Raw genomic sequence first — 17346 nt, forward strand, 5'->3', positions numbered from 1 at the left:
CAAATAAAACAAATTTTGCACAGAAATAATCCAAAAAATATGCTTATTTTGTTAAGCAAAAAAAATATTTTTGGGTTTAGGTGCACTTTAAGCTGATGTAGGTGCTGTTGCCATGGTGACATGAATAAATATAAACAGGCCTTTAAAATCAGTTTTGTTTACTTGCATGCAATGAGCTTGCAATGATACTCACAAGTTAACATCATTTTGCTAACAGTTTAATGGAGATCTTTAATTATTCCTTGTTGAAGGTTCACTCGATTATCTAGAATTTCCTTTGTTAAAAATCTTTTTTTTTCAATACTCCAGTTACTTATTTTGTAAAGTATTTTCCTGCCAAATTTCGTGAAATTCTAATGAGTGGTTCTCAAGAAAAAGGCATATTTCTGAGAAAGCAATTTTCCATTCAATCGCAATTTTTTGACTTGCTACGCATGTGCTGCATTTAACTGGGTTCTTTCAGTAATGACAAAAAAGCTGAGAATTGCTAGTTCTTTGCACTGTTAACTTTTCTAACGTGTCTTTGTAATAAAAATTAAAGCCTTCAATATACTGTGCCAATAATAGAGAAAAATATCACAGATAGTGCAGATATGTGTTGAGTAAATAAAATGATCGCTCAATTGACAAAATGTTTGGTTTTGGAATCCTTGTGCACGTGCTGAATTGCATCAGCAAAAGTGCACATGAAAACTGTGTTCAGCCACCTTAATGAGTGTATGTTATTTGATCACGCAAATTTACCTGCTATGTTATAGATACTGTCTGCACTCTGGTTTAAAAATTAATGTGGACCAAATTCTTCTAGATTTAACCCTTTAACTCCTAAGGTCTGATTGTTAATTCTCCCCTCTTGCTGCTACATATTTCCTTGTAAATTGGTTATGAGAATTTGGTGTTGGATCAAGATAAAAACTTCTTTATTAGACATTTGAGTATTCTTATTTACCTGTTTGCTGGATAAGAGGTATGGATATTAAGGAGAAGTAACTTGTTAATCATTTGTGGGAGTTAAAAGTTTAAGGCTTAGTTTTGGATAAGGATGACTAATCCCAGTGTTGAGAGCCAGGAATACAGACCTAACGTGTCAAATATAATAATTTCAATTTTAATTTCATCTTTCATGCATTATTAACACTGCTATCATACTTGCTCTTAAGGATGCTTTTCATCTTCCAATAGAGGTGACACATGGCTATGTTGGTAAGCATTGTGCGTGATTGATTTATTGTCATAAAAAATTATGCATGAAAAAAATACACATGCCTGATTGGCTGAAAGGAAGGGCTTTTCTTTTGTAATGTGAGTGTAAAGTATAGGTCGGCACGCACGAGGGGACTAGTACTTGCGACTACTTCGTGTGACTAGTCCCGGTGACAAGTCTTTGAAGGGTTTACACGAGGGGACCGGTAGCAGGGACTAGTCCCTTAAGGTGTTCACACGAGGGCACTCAATTGCACAAGAACATAGGAAAATTAAGAGGCAAAAGATGTTTCTTTGTCTGGGGTGTTACACGAAAACAGTGAAAATTTTGCAACTTTTCATTGTAGCACTATTAAACATCAACGCAAATGAACTACACTTATTCAGTCGGATTATTCATGCTTTTACGTGTTTGGTTTTTTTTTTTTTTATTTATTTATTTTTAACAGACACAGAGTCAAATAGGGTAAAAATTCCACCAAAACGGCTCCAAGACATCTGTATATGTTTACAAAACTAGAAATAGTTTTTTATTCTTCTGTTGTAGAAATCTAGAATTCAAGGAAAATTCATAGAAACTGCAATGTTTACGAATACCGGAAGTCATGCGTCATGCTGACCCATGATTGGCTTATTTACTGTTTAGTCACAGGGACTGGTCACACAAACAGTTCACACGAAGGGACAAACATTTGTTTCATGCGACAAGTCCCTGCGACTGGTCGCACGAATTCAAACCACTTTGAATTCGTGCGACCAGTCGCAGGGACCAAATTTTGGTCCCTGCGACCACAGAAATGTGTAGTTCACACGAAGGGACTAGTCGCATGAAACTGGTCGCTGGGACTAGTCGCAGGGACTAGTCCCCTCGTGTGTGCCGTCCTTATTGATAAGTAAGAACATGATTTCTTGTGCAATTTGGTTTAAGTAAGCATTTGTAAACTTTTCAAAGACCACAAATGGCATTCACCTTATTATGGGCTTGGGCAATTTTGTTGTTTTTTGAAAAATTGACTTGTGCTTACAAGAACCAAATTGCACTATTTCTAATAAGTAGTATTAATTTGATTTTTGATAAAATTGATAATTTTCCTTTTGTAATGCTTTATTGGTGTTGTGTAATATATTGTAGCCTCATGTACATGTACATGAAGAAATCAAGAGTCATCAGGGAAACTTTATTTTTATGAAGAAATTATTATATTCCATTAGTCCCTCACTCCGAAGATCTCATTAGTAATTCTCCTTACTGTCTGCCATACAGTTCTTATTATATCAGTTGTGAGAGTTTGGTATTGGATCAATAAATAATCTTCTAGTTGTTATTTTTTCTTTTCATGCTTTTTGTTGTATTGATATAAATGTATATAGCGTGCCACACTACTGTCGCGTAACGCTGTTGCTATTATGAGCTGCACTGGCTACCGGTTAGGCAATGCATTAGTTTTAAGATTCTGCTATTTGTTTTTAAGGCCATCCATGGAATTGTGCCAATGTATTTAAGAGAACTTGTGTCAATTAAAAGACCAGGCTCCAGTTGTTCAAAGGATGGATGACGCTATACACTGGATAAATCTCTATCCGGTGGATAGCGCAGTGCGTTTTGGTAACACATCCACTGGATAGCGAATTATCCATTGGATAGCATTATCCGCCCTTTGAACAACCGGAGCCAGGAAATTATAAATTAAGATCCTCCTTGGATGGTTTGTTGCTTGCAATGCCAACTTATAGAAGTAATGTTACATTGGGAGACAGATCATTCCAGGTCGCAGCTCTGGCACATTGGAATGCATTACTGCGTGAGATTTGTTCTATTACAGATCTTGGGATTTTTAAGTGCCCCCTGAAAACGCACCTCTTTAAGGAAGCTTTTTATTAATTTTTATTAAAATTTTATCATGATAGTTGCTAGTATCTTAACATATGTTGTATGCTTTAATTTTATCATAGCATATTTTTATAATAACTATTATTGAGATATGTAATGAGTGCTTGATCATTTCATGGAAAGTGTGCAATATAAGAATTAAATTATTATTATTATTATTATTATTATATATCTAGTGTAAGGAGACATTCTTACTTGATCCCTTATGGGAGTTCAAAGGTTAAAGGTTATTTTGACAGCTTCTTAGCTAGAGATTGATCTTTGAGATATCCTCTTTAATACACACTTGTGGAGTATTTATTTACAACTTGATGGTTAAGTAAATGTAAGTGTAAGTTGTGAGAGAAGATTTCTTTTTATACTACGTATTATGTTGACCGCTGTCCAGTTAGCCTAATGGATAGTGCACTAGACTGTTGTGTGGGAGGTTGAGGGTTCAAGCCGCAGCCAGACCAACACTCAAGGTCTTAAAATAATTGAGAAGAATTTGCTACCTTTCTGTAACATCAAGAAATGGTTAGATATTCTAGTCTTCTCGGATAGGGACGAATAAATGGAGGTCCTGTCTCCTGCAGGGTTGGGGTAGGAGACGTTAATTTCCCACATACAAGATTACTGTGTGATATGGATGTCCTCCCCTGGGGTGGAATGGGTGGGAAGGTGAGATCAATGGACTGAAGTGGCTGCCAGAGGCGCCTGACATGCTGACGTCTGTTTTCAATCTTAAACTGCACCCGTAATTCAACCTCAGGCTGCAAGTGGTCAGATATAAATTATATTATTATATAAATTATATAAATTATATTATTAACTATATATTATGTTGTGGTACAACTTTGCTTACTGGCTTACTTGTAGGGAAAATCTCTCTGACAATTCCATGGACCAATCTGTATTCTGAACCCTTTGACATAGCAGTGCATGATGTGTATCTGATAGCAAGACCCATACGAGGTGAGGTATCAACAATGATTTGAACCCTTTACACCCTTACTGTCAGTAGGCATATTCTCTTTGCTGTTCTTTATACTGTTCTCTGTGTTTCCTAAGGTACTGATGGGGAAAAACCTAGCTGTAGCCATTCATTTATATCTTGAGTACCATTCTAAAATGTACTTGTCACTTTGCCGCTAGTGGTTTTTGCACTAAAAAAATTTTCGATACCTTTCAAGTGTACTTTAAGAATACTCAGTTTGGGTGTTCCAATTTCAAGTGGGAACAAGTATGATACAAGACTAGTATACTTCTGGTAGCTCTTTAAACTATAGTTCAAGTCTACTGAAAGTATACTTTGTGTATCTTATTTGCAGTTACTGTACTAGTACACTTTGATTACAGAAATAGTATAATAAAAGTGTACTTAATTTTGGTAGGGAAAATGTTAACAATCAAGAGCTTTTTTAATTGGTGATTGTTTCCTTTATTCTCATGACCCTAATGTTTGATTCAGGGTTGATATTGTAAGGAGAAATTAGATGCTGGTCACTCTTAGTGGGTGAATAAAAGGTTTTAACTGCAGTCTTCCTTCAAAGCTTTTGATAACAGTCACATACATTCTTGCTATTTAAGAAGTTGCTTTGTTTCCTAAAGGCATTGCTTAGTGCTTGTTTACTCTTCTGTATTTGTCCATAGAGAGAACATACGACCCTGTGAAGGCTAAGGCATCAGAAATTGCTGCCAAAAGAGAACGCCTCACCCAGATTGAACAGCGAATTGAGGACACAGACATCAACAAAGGTTAACAATTTCAACTTGATGTGATTTGGTATTAATTAATTCATATAAATGTAGTAGAAGGTTTTTTGTTTTTTTTTTTGGCTAAGTGCTTTATAATATAGGATTACCTTGTACATGTAATTCTTATAAAAACCCCAAGTATATTGTAGAAATGCTTTAATATTTGTTGTATAATTAAGGACTCTTGTTTATTTAGAAAAGCCAAAAGATACTGAAGAGGGCTCTGATTCCTTTGTGGACAAATTGTTAGCTCAAGTTTTGAAGAATCTAAAGGTAAATCTTAAAACTGATCAACAAATATTTTGCAATTTGTGTATATAATTGTATAATACAGTGCTTTGCTGAATTACATGTAAGGGTTGGTATAAATAACTTGTGCTGCGTTCACTTTGTATACACCACTTGATAAAATTGGTTTCTTTACATATTTATAGATCTCTGTGAAGAATATCCACTTTCGCTATGAGGATAAGGTATAAAAGCAAGTGATGTTATAATCACAAATTTTTTGACTCCTGATTTCTCCCTGGCCCATACAGTTAAAAGCCGGCCTTGTGATTCACAACTAATTATTGCTGGTCATCTTTATACTGACAGGTTACATCTCCAAATAAACCATTTACTTTGGGCTTTACTCTGCAAAATCTCTCAGCTGAGGCAAGTTTTTTTCTGGTTTCACTCAGTTAACTTAAATCAAAATAATCAGGCTCCTTTTGAAGGCTTAAATGGAAAAATACTAGCCAGGAGACTTACTGGTATGTGTCACAACTGTTTTGAAAATTGTCACAGTGCTTTGGCCTTTCTTCTTTTTTAAGGGGCGGGGGGGCTGGGGGGGGGGAGGGGGGAACATGCAGGGGAGAAGGGAGGAACAGGGAGAAAGAGATGCCCTGGGAATCAGGTTGTCTAATTATCACTCAGCATTCACAACTCAGCCTTCTGACAGATCCATTCTGGTCATTATAGTTGTGATGTTATTCACGTGATAACTACTGAAATATGGCTTTGTTTTACTTTAATTAGACAACCAATGAACTATGGCAGGAGTGTGTAGTAGATGCATCAGCCAAAACTATTTACAAGGTATTTGCTGATTCAAAGGGTATTAGCTACTGTATGTAAAATTATTTTCAAACTTTTACCATTGTACTATTTACAATTTTAAAATGCAATACTATTGTTATTAATAGTGATCAATAATTTCCAATCTTCAGATAGTGAGTCTTGATTGCTTGTCTGTGTACTGGAACACAAATCAGACTTCAATGCAGTTCTTTTCAATGCAAGACTCTTGGAAGGTGATGATATGGAATATAATTTATAATAATAATAATAATAGACTGCTGCACAATAATAATAATAATAACAATAATGAGCACATTTTTATCTTTATTTAGCAATAATTTCCATAAAATCCTCTACAATACAAAATATTAACAGCGTAAAAAACGATCCAAAATAACTCACTTTTGGCTCACATCTACTCCTTTTTTTAATGTCAAAGCATCTGGAAAACTATAAATAATGGAGTCAAATCTGAACAGATTCAAAGTCTAATAATCTGATAAGTAAAAGCACATCGAAAACTATACAGAAAAGAGAAAGGTGAATGGCAAATCTAGAACCCTATAAAAAAATTATATGTAATAACAATAATAGAACCCTATATAATAACAATAATAATAATAATAATAATAATAATAATAATAAAGTATTTATATAGCGCTAGTATCCTCAAAGTTTAAAATCGCTGAACAAGAGCAGTTTATGAATAAATAATTTGTATGCTACTTGTGGAAACTTATCATTTACCTGTAGTTGATTGATATTTGGAGGCTTCTTTGCATTTGTGTTTAGCGAACTTATTAATTATCTTCATAATGCATTTATAATCCTTCTCCTGGACACTGGTATGTTTCTAGCAATGCCTAAAGTTATATTTTGTGGAAAAGTTATTTTCATATGAAGAATGTCCATGTTTTTAACCCTACAGTCAAATGAATAACATCAATTTCAAGCCTAGTGAAAGAGAATGCAAAATCATTCTTAAAAACTCTTCTGATATTAACAAATAACTGTGATGAGCACACTATTAAAGCTACTGGCAATTGACTTGGACAGAGATGGGGGTGGGGGTGAGTAAGAGGATACAGGGTGGGTGGGAGGGGGGAAGGTTTCAGAGAATAAGGGGGGAGGCAATTTAGGAGAAAAGGGGTGACACCACCCATAAATGTTTAGTGGCTGAAGATCTGCCCTAAGTGATATGGTATGGTTCATGTTTTTCTTTTGCAGGAGCTAATGAGCCATGGTGTATCAAGTAAAAGAAGTGTTCCATCCAATTATGAATTCAGTAGGTATACCAAGTCTGGTAACAAAGATTTAATGATAGAGAGAAGGTTAAAACTAAAGGTGTTTTAAATAAGGAGATTGTCACATTGTTAGAGTAACTGAGTGGCTGTTTAAGGAAAAGAAGAACTTAAAATGACTGATGATGATTAGGAATCTGTTTGATCTGCTACTAGCAAAGCTACAAACTTATTAAAGACTTGTGCTTGTATCTGTCTTTCAAATGATAGATTTTTAAAATATCCAACAGCACATGTATAATTTTTTTTTAATAGTCATGTTGGTTACTTATTTCCTAACAGTTTTGAAGCCTTTGTCAGCCGAATGTCATGTTGTGATGGACCAGTCATCAGAAATAGTACTTGATACACCCAAGGTATTTGAAAAGTCTACAAGGTATTCTACTGATTACAAACCAGGAGGCCAAAGGGATATTTGCAAACCATGGCCTTCTTTATGAAAAGCTCTATATGACTGATAGAAAAACACCATTCAATATTTTTTGAAAAGTAATGTTGCCTTTTTCTTTACAGCTTTTGATTGAGGTTTTACAGCAGGAGTTATCACTGGTATTTACCCAGACCCAGGTAAATATCAAACTGAAAAAACTGAGCTCAGACAGGATGCTATTTGTAAGATATTATAGTGCTTGTATTTTTTTCCATTTACTGTTTTCATCTTTATATAGTTAACTCATTTTTCTTTTTTGATTGTAGTTTCAGAATGTGATGGATTTGATTGAATCATTCGAGTCAATGACCATAAACCAAATGTACCTAAAATATCAGCCAACATCACCAGTAAAGGAGGATCCAGCTGCATGGTATGAAAAAGGCACACGTTACTGCCTATAAAAATCATGTATTCTGTAAAACAATCGAGTCTGTAAATTTCAGTTAGAATTAAGAAATGGCCCACAGAAACTGCTCATGCAAGTTTTCCAAGAATCTTTGTCAGGGAGACATTTATTGTTCTAAAATGTTTAACCAAGGCATCAAAAGTCTAATTAAAAGCTGGAATTGAATGCTTGAAATATTATAATTGTTATTCTCATTGAGAAAAATTATTTAATTTATATCACTGAAAAGAGAGAGAAAGCAGAATTTTTCCTAGTATATAACTGTGAAAAAGGGTGTAAGAAGAAGGCAATGGTGAATTGTCATATGTCTGAAAGGTAAAAAATGAAGTGGTGATAGTTTGTTGTTTGAAATGCATAAAGAAGTATTTTTCAAGAACAGAGACAGCAAAGCAGCTAACAGACTTGGGATTAAGGGTTTCAATTTGAGTATTTTGTGCAAGAACTTCATGCACATGCAAGCTGATAATGGGTGTGAATTATGGCATGACAACATTATCAGGCAGGGTGCATTCATTTTCTTTTACAATCTTGCAGGTGGAAATATGCATACACAGCTATATGTGAGGAGAAATTTCGAACTTGGTCATGGAATCACATAAAGGAGCACAGGTAATGTACATGATAACAGGCTGAAACTTTGTGGTCACCAAATCACCAAAGAAATTAAAAATGAAGATAAAAACCAAAGTTTTGCAAGGAAGTTGAATGTTTCCACTTATGGTTATTTTTGCTCAACTTTTCCCCAAATTACCTGAATACTAAAAAATGCTGGAACCTCCAGATTCTTGTTACCCACTTTGTTCCTATTAGTATATTGCCTTCTATTTACAACATGCCATTATATTTGATATAATATGCTGTAGTTCTTTGTCAATGTTCTGGCTAAGATTTACCAAGGGCGGGAAAAACGTATCTTTGAGGACTCAAACAAAGATCATAGCCTCTGAGAAGATCCTTGATCAAGTTTTGTTCTAAAGGATCTATCTTCAAGGATCCTCACACAGATCTTGTCGAGATCTGGACAAGGATCTCTGTGAGATTCTTATCAAATCCTCCAGGATCCTAGCAAAGATCTTAATAAGATTTTTGAAAGCATCCTTTAAAGATCTTGAAAGATCTTCAGGTTTTCCTTGAAGATCTTGAAGTATCCTTACAAAGAGCTTGATAAGATCTTTGAAAGATCCTCATTTTTTCTTCAAATATCTTTAAGGATCCTTACAAAGATCTTGAAAAGATCTTGATAAGGCTCCTTGTAAGATCCTCATTAAATCCTTGAGGATCCTGGCAAAGATCTTAAAAAGATCTTGGACAGGATCCTTTCAAGATCTCTGAAAGATCCTTGGTTTTTCTTCAAAGATCTTGTAGGATATCCTTGCAAAGACCTTAATTGAAATGATCTTGATAAGGATTGTTATAAGATCCTCCTTAAATCCTTGAGGATCTTAACAAAGATCTTGAAAAGATCTTGCAAAGGATCCTTCTGAGATCTTTGAAAGATCCTTGGTTTTTCTTCAAAGATCTTGTAGGATCCTTGCAAAGATCTTGAAAAGATCTTGATAAGGATCCTTGTAAGATCCTCTTTAAATCCTTGAGGATCTTAGCAAAGATCTTGAAAAGATCTTGCAAAGGATCCTTTTAAGATCTTTGAAAGATCCTTGGTTTTTCTTTAAAGATCTTATAAGATCCTTACAAAAATCTTTTAAAGATCTTGATAAGGACCCTTGTAAGATCTTGCAAACATCTTGATAAGGATCCTTTTAAGATCTTTGAAAGATCCCTGTTTTGTCCTTGAGGATCTTTGAAGGATCCTGACTAAGAAGTTTGCTAGGATCTTTACAAGGATCTTTGTAGGACCCTCAGAGGATCTTCATACGATCCATGAGGATTTTATCAAATTATTTTGCATATAAAGATCTTTGAAGATCCTTCAAAGATCCCTCTAGGATCCTTTGAAGATCCTCGTCTTTAAGGATCCTTGACAGGTCTTTGACAATCCTCAAAGATCGTTAAAGATCCTGTGAGGTTTTTCACCATGGCTGTTTTTCATCAATTTTGTTGACATCAAGGTTTACGATCTGTAGTTGAGCTCCTTTGAAGTGGGATCTCTGGGAGAGTAGGGACCAGAGAAATAAAATGAGGCAATAATGAACCTCCATCAGGACAATTTAATGTAATAGTGCAGTGGTGGTGTCATAGAAGTTTGACTGTCTTTAGCTTTTATCTTGGGAAGATTGGCAAATATTTTGCAAGAGTGAGATCAGGGTACACATTTAGTGCTTCCTTTGAGCAGAAAGATACAATCAAATCATATTACGGTGGGCAAACAAGATAAGGAAGTTTATCATGAAGAGCAATTAAGTAAATGCAATGAAATAATTGTAATGTAAGGGGAAAAAAAAGTCATATCTGGATTTAATGTTCTGCAGGAATCACACCATGCAGTAAATCAAAAGCAAACAATGCAAAACAGCATTACCTTGACTTTAAATCTAAAACTGCATTATTGAGTGGAGATACTACTTTTAACTGTTCAGTTACTATAATATAGCTCTTAAATGTCATTGAATTATTGTATTTACTAATTACACTTTTGATTTATCATCCTCTATTTAGGAGAAAGTATCATTTGTATAAGCACCTTTGGGAAAGAAAGTTAAAAGGTTTGAGTGAAGGTGAAGAGTCTTCCGTAGGAAATAGCATTCAGGTATGATGGGATTACATTTATCTAGTGAATAAATTTAGTTTGTTTTGTGTAGTGGTGGTTCTGTGGGAGGTTTTGTACTTACAGTATTATTAATCTACTCTCTTTTAGTCCCTGGAAGATAAACTTGATATTCCAAGTATTTTGATTGCAAGGAGACATGCAGAAATAGAAGTAGGTTTCTCACTGCAAGTGATGTTGCTTGAATGGACACATTTGCAGACTTTTGCATTTCTCTTAGGTTTTACATTGAGGGAATTTATATCTTTCTTTATATTCTGTAGGTTCCTCCAAGTCAAAGGTTTAATCCAAACAAAAAACGTAAATCGAAGCCGTGGTGGTTGTGGTTGGGTATTGGGTCTGAAAGCTCTACTGATTATGAAGGAGTCACGAATCAAAGGAAACAGGGTATGGAAAGACAAGATTACATTGTATTTTTCATGATTGTAATGCAACAAAAGGGGTGATCAACATTTTGATCTGCCATTACCCATTACACTGCACCTATACTGAATGCATGCACCTGTAGAATTGTTCAAAATTTTTTAATTACCCAACCAATGATTTCTGAAATACACGAAGAAATGACTTTTATAACAGTAATTTACAATGATAACAAATAAGGTAAATGAAAATTGAATGAAGAAAGGACAGCAAGAACGCATGTGATGGTTAGGATACTTGTATGAAATGACATAGAGACATTCTAGGAAAAAATCTGTTAATTGGTGCAAAAATGAGCAAAAACTTATTCAAAAATGCCAATGCTGCATGGAGATTGGAAACTAAGAAACTGCTGAAAGACATTGCAACAAGTCACCCTAACATCAGTATGCCTGTTGGAGGCATGCATGTTGATTCGTTGGATAAGATCATGTGACACTCTCTAGGGAATTACACGTGCTCTTCTATTGCATCATCTAACTATTAACCTCGCAGTTTCATTGTTTGCTAATATTTGCTGTTGTAACCTTCTTTCGAATCGAATAAAGATGAATTTCTTTATAATTCTCAATACTGAAAGGGGGAATTTGTTTAACAACCAAGTGATCATTTCCTTTATTCTTGTGACCTCAATGTGTGATTCAGATAACTGAAAACCTTGTAGAACACTTTGTAATTTTCCCCAAATTGAAAATTTTTTTAATTCTTCCATTACTTCTCATTCAAATTTCCTTTTGAGATTTTTTTTTCTTACATTTGATGAAAATATTTGAAATTTTTTTTGGAAAAGGTATCGGAAAAACACTAATAAAACAACCAATATTTTTCCTGCTTAACTTTCTACAGAGGAGGATATTTGGTCAAAATTCTCAGTTGCAGCTCTTCCTGTCGAGGAAAAAGAAAAATTGTATAAAGCAATTGATTATAGTGAAAGTGTGCGGGTGAAATATCCAACTGAGGTAGGGCTATTGTGATCATTGACAAGCACTTTGCATTCATGCTTCATATGGTAACAACTTTTCCCTTTCCCTTTTCCTCTTCCCCCACCCCATTTTCTTCTCCCTACCCCTCCTCTCCCCTCTTCTACAACCACGTATTTCTCCCTTTTCCTGTTTCTTTCTCCACCCCTTCTCACCCTATCCCTCCTTTCCCTTCTTTTTCAAGCTTGTTTATCTCCGTTCTCCTCTTCCTCTTTCTCCACATCTTTCTCTTCTGCTGTACCCCTCCTCTCCCCTCTGCCAAAACCACGTATTTCTCCCTCCTTCACCTCCTCCTCCTCTTTCTCCTCCTCCTCTTTCTCCACCCCATTTTTTCTCTCCCGACCTTTCTTCCATCCCCTTCCTCCCCTAGGTCCTACTCCTCCTCCTTCTCTTTCTCCACTTCCTTCTCCTCTCCCTACCACTTCTCTCCCCTCTTCTACAACCACGTCTTTCCCTCTCCTCCTTCTCCGGTCGACTTCTTCCCTTTTCTCCATTCCTTTTTCCTCTCCCTACCCTATGCCCTACCCCTCCTCCTCCTCCTCCTCCTCCTCATTCCCCCTTTAATTATCCTTCCTCCTTCTTTTCCCTATTCTTACACTTCTCCTTAGTTCCCTTGTACCCTGTTTGTTATCCCCGCCTCCAAGTATTTTCTTAACCATTGACTTTCTATCAGATCCATCCATCTTAGATCAAGTTCTTTACATTAAGCACAATGGATAGGAAACGTGGCAAATCACCGCTGACTTTGAAAAATATTTGCCAGTAATGTTTAAGCTCAAACGTACTATTCTTCTTGCAGTTCATTAAATCAAGGGTTACCTTCAACCTGGACAAATGTACCTTTGAACTCTTGGACACAACAAATTGGTGAGTCACATGCTAACTATACTGGATATACATATCCAATACACCCAAACTGTTGCGATTCGTCTACGGTCGTTGATGAATCGTCAAACCGGAAGTCGAATCGTGCGCTATCATACCGGAAGTCATGAGGCGTAAGCAGTGTCTGAAAGAAGTGCCATGATATGCCGGAAGGCGAATCGTGCGTGAACATACCGGAAGTCGAAGAATGTGAGCAATGATTGAAAATGAGTGGCATGGTCTGAGAAAATGACACCATGGATCGATACACTTTTTCATTGTTAGGTTTTCTTCAGCCTGTTATACCATTTGTCGTGTCATATTTCATTTTCAGTAAGATAGCTCAATTGGATACTGAGGGATTTGATGTAACTTTAGAACACAGACCGGCTCAGGGAGCCTTTCGGTGAGTTAAGGATGATGACTATACATTCTACAAACCAAAAATGCGTACTCTTTCTCTAACTATTGTAGAAGTTTCCCGCGGTGTCACTTTCTTTATAGATTTACTCTTGATAACTAGTCCTTTTTAATTTTTTAATTTCTCGTAATGGTCCCAGTTCTCGAAATTTAACTGCTGCTTCTATTACCGCTTTAGGTTGGCATAGCTTAAATGTTTCTTTTCAACTAGAAATTTTTCTGTCGATCTCAATCGAGTGGTAGGAACCAGGAGTGGTAGGAGTGGTAGGAGTGGTAGGAGTGGTAGGAGTGGTAGGAACTTCAGGCTCTTGATAAATATCAATGAAATCACGGTTACATGTACAAGGTCCTGTCAGTTCCTGTGTAGAATACGAGCAGTTCCCTCCTTTTCGGCGAAGTCCGTCGCTCGAGTAAAAAAATAAAAAAATAAAAAAATAAAAAAACTGATGCTAGAGCGCCGCGGGGAGCTCTTCGAGTGACGTAGATGCACCGCGGGAGCTCCATAAGTTAAGCGCCCTACTTTTTGAGGGCCTCATTCATAAATCTCCGCGAGATCTTTTATATTTGTCTAACCATGTTTAGAGAGAAGTCTCCCAGTAAATGAATACGTGAGATTTAGTTAAAGGTTATTATCGTTTGGGATTTAGGTTTCATGGAAAGATTAACAGATTTAAGATGCTTGGATGTTCAGAAGGGGCTACGGAAAACGAGCTTATTCTTGTTTCATCAAAGAGCACCCTTAACAGTGAGTGTGAAATCACATTAAAAATATTTTCCAGTATTTGGATTTGTACTGGTAAGAGGACCAAGTGGAATCCAATTAGTATAGGTAATGGCCTGGGGCCGATTAAAATTAAGGATTAATATCACGCGTGTTTTCGGAAGTTGCTGAAATTGCTCGTGTCGCGCAGCGACGAGGGCAATTTCTGCAACTTCCGAAAACACAAGTGATATTAATCCTTAATTTTACGAGGAACCATGTGATTACTTGTTTATAATATAAGGGGCAAAATGTTTTCTTACTGATCTCGCGCAAAACGGGACGCCATTGTTACAAAATAAACAGAAATTTCTTTACCTTGGCAGCCGTTGCTAAGCGATTGTCAGCCAATCATTTTCAAGTAATTTTGCCCGGGGCAATTAGAAAAATTAAGAAAAAATTCCCTCTGTCTTGACCAATCACAATTCAGTAATTTTGCCCCTTCATATAAGGTCTGTAATCGTACGAGTGGTTAACAAATTCGGACTCCCGCTTCGCGGTCGTTTATCACGAGTATGGTTACAGACAGAATTAGGGGTCACGAAATCCTGTTACCAATTAATCAAAACTATGCCAAAATTCGAGAAAGAAACTAGACAATGGTTATACGTTTTCATAAAAAAAAGAACAGTTAACTCGGGGAGGTGCGCGACAATAGCGCACACATTTGACGCGTTCTGTCCATTGACACAGGCATGATGTGTTAACTGTCTCTTTAACCGTCCTATTACTCTGTCCAATTACAAACATGACATGTACACTGTCTTATTAGTGCTCAAATCGGGCTGGTGATGACCAATTACGTTCGAGAATTTTGTTATAGTTGGTGAGGGCGAGAATCCCTTAAAATGGCGACCCTCATTCTAGTTTCTTTGGGTTTAATTTAGGGCAGGAAACAGCTCTGGTGCAATGTACATTGGAAACTAAGCCTCTTGAAGTGAAAGCGGACTATGCGGCATCCTTAAAGGTGGAGCCTGTTGAGGCTATTTATGATGCGGTAGGTTGTTGAAGAAATGATCGTCAAATATCAACTTAATTTTTGCTCTCCTGCGTTTGTTTGAGGTTGACTTTCCAACGAAATATCTCACACAAATTTGAATTTTAACCAACATTCGATTTAAATCTGTGGGAACATGGAAGCTCTAGGGGCAATGCCCAGGACTTAGCATCGAATAGTCTGGATGCGAGCCATAACCAGGATGGCTGTTTCTTGGACCAGAATGTTAACTCTGACAGTTTTTCTCTCAGTCTTGGAGCATAACTAAGTAATGACTAAATGGTGCAGGAAAAAAGCTAAGTGAAATGCGGAGGATTAAGTTGCCATAGAGAAGCATACCACCGACATGTAGGAGGAAAAAGTTATATTGAAATTATTTCTCCACGCTACAAAAATGGAGATGCATGGAAGTTTCGGTAGCCATGCGATGAGTCTCTCTTGTATGCAGAATATAACTTTACACTGTATGTGTTATATATATATACATATCTGTAGCCTCGACATAATCTAGAACGATTATTCATCTTAGTCAAATTAGGGCTAGCATGTTATATCCGTTGAATGTTGTAAGTTGCAAGGTTTATTCTAGAGCACGGCTTCGCGGGATCTCCGCAGATTTAAAAAAGATGCCGCATAAAAGTTACGTTGTCGCGTCAAATCGGGCACAACAACAACACCAAAAAAATTACTGGAGGGGGCCCATTTGCCCTTTATTGGCCAATTTCTAGAATGAACCGTGAGTTCATTCTTCACACTTAGCACCTAAGGGAAAAGTACAATTTGCCTCAAAGTTCATTTCCTTCATCATAACCATCCACTTCATACTTTTTCTTTCAGCACACCATTGATAAAATAATCGCGTTCTTGTACATGCCAGACAACTCAAAGTTGCAAGAGTAAGTGAATTTTTGTCACTGTAACCACGATAAAATGGCTAATGCACTTCTGCTGGTTATTCTCCGAAGTATTCTTTTAGTGAACAAGGTGATCTGCCACAGTTTGCTGTGGTATTTACATTGCATGTTATTTTAGCAGTTCGAACTTGGTTTTGGCTCGTCAACTTTCGCTGAGGGGCTTTCCGTTCAGAGCTAACTTTTCAATTTGTGCGAAATTGTGATCAAATCTAGAATGGTATTGAAGTTGAGTTAATTTATGCAAGGGTGGAACATAGAAATAATAGTCATTTTCAGGGAGGATTCAAACCTGAGCTTTCCGATTACCTGTCTGATGCTGCGTTACCCCGAGCTGCAGTGAAATCCTGGCAGAGAACAAAGGCCACATATTTGGCTCAGTACACACACTAACAATGTACCTTTATACTGCTACTTATTTCCTTGTTAAAATACCATTTATTGACATGTTTGAACCATACTCACTCAGGCTTGGGAAGGCAGCAGCTAATAAGCTTCAGAACCTGAGACGGTGGACACGGGCGGGTTTGGAGTATGCGATCACTCATCACGAGGTTAAGAAGGAAATATTTAGCTAAGCTACTTAATAATCATCACATGGATGACTGACTTTTCAATATACTGATTTGGGAGTGAGTTTCTGTTATTTTCCAACTATCTATACCATATTAGTATAATTTCAGAGCTGAGCGAAGAGTTTCCAGCAATCTGATTGGTCGAGCGGTTCCTTATATGACGCTATATAAACCGCTCCACGCGGCTTATATAAAACGTAAAAATAAAATGTTAATAAATGTTACTAAAATGTTATGATTTTAGAAATTTCTCTGTTGCTCAGCTCTGAAATTATACTAAAACAATTATTCGCCGAAGGCGAGGTGAATATTGTCGAATAATCCCCTCGACTTCGTCTCGGGGATTATTCGACGATATTCACCTCGCCTTCGGCGAATAATTGTTAAATATTGCGACCTTCTTTTCTCTCCGATCTGCCTTAAATTTGTCTTGTTGTCTCATTTTGAGCTACTGCTCTAAAGAAGGGAAAGGGGATTTTTAAAAGGTCTCGTTTTTGATAAAATGATCACGACAACATGCAGATCAGTCGATTTTGGTAATACATTTGTACCTATGAACCCTTGACGGAATCTACAATCCTTGTAGTACTATAAATCTTTATGCAGATGGAAAGAGCTCAGTAACTTTCTTCTTCTAATTTATGTTCTTTGTAATTTACGT

The 17346-nt window shown here is 36.5% G+C and overlaps 1 protein-coding gene across 6 annotated transcripts in view; it reads left to right on the plus strand.

Annotated features, from left to right (window-relative positions):
* LOC111322505 (intermembrane lipid transfer protein VPS13C) overlaps positions 1-17346 on the plus strand; it is a 77267-nt gene that overhangs the window by 2259 nt on the left and 57662 nt on the right. For 5 of the 6 annotated variants that reach the window (XR_015990412.1, XR_015990411.1, XM_088729671.1 and 2 more), the window contains exons 4-26: positions 1161-1203; positions 3953-4048; positions 4727-4831; positions 5028-5104; positions 5266-5304; positions 5429-5488; positions 5852-5911; positions 6043-6126; positions 7121-7178; positions 7477-7550; positions 7708-7761; positions 7891-7997; positions 8568-8642; positions 10647-10737; positions 10846-10908; positions 11019-11142; positions 12025-12137; positions 12958-13025; positions 13357-13428; positions 14090-14187; positions 15090-15199; positions 16037-16095; positions 16580-16664. Coding sequence is in view for 4 of the 6 variants with exons in the window: in XM_088729671.1 (XP_088585797.1) it covers positions 1161-1203; positions 3953-4048; positions 4727-4831; positions 5028-5104; positions 5266-5304; positions 5429-5488; positions 5852-5911; positions 6043-6126; positions 7121-7178; positions 7477-7550; positions 7708-7761; positions 7891-7997; positions 8568-8642; positions 10647-10737; positions 10846-10908; positions 11019-11142; positions 12025-12137; positions 12958-13025; positions 13357-13428; positions 14090-14187; positions 15090-15199; positions 16037-16095; positions 16580-16664 (1815 nt within the window). In the remaining 2 variants the exon portion in view is untranslated. Of the gene's footprint in view, positions 1-1160; positions 1204-3952; positions 4049-4726; positions 4832-5027; positions 5105-5265; positions 5305-5428; positions 5489-5851; positions 5912-6042; positions 6127-7120; positions 7183-7476; positions 7551-7707; positions 7762-7890; positions 7998-8567; positions 8643-10646; positions 10738-10845; positions 10909-11018; positions 11143-12024; positions 12138-12957; positions 13026-13356; positions 13429-14089; positions 14188-15089; positions 15200-16036; positions 16096-16579; positions 16665-17346 lie in introns of those variants that run through there. The other variant, XM_088729670.1, reaches the window with a different exon arrangement.

The sequence above is a fragment of the Stylophora pistillata genome, chromosome 8, assembly GCF_964205215.1.
Source record: "Stylophora pistillata chromosome 8, jaStyPist1.2, whole genome shotgun sequence".
Classification (NCBI taxonomy): Eukaryota; Metazoa; Cnidaria; class Anthozoa; order Scleractinia; family Pocilloporidae; genus Stylophora; species Stylophora pistillata.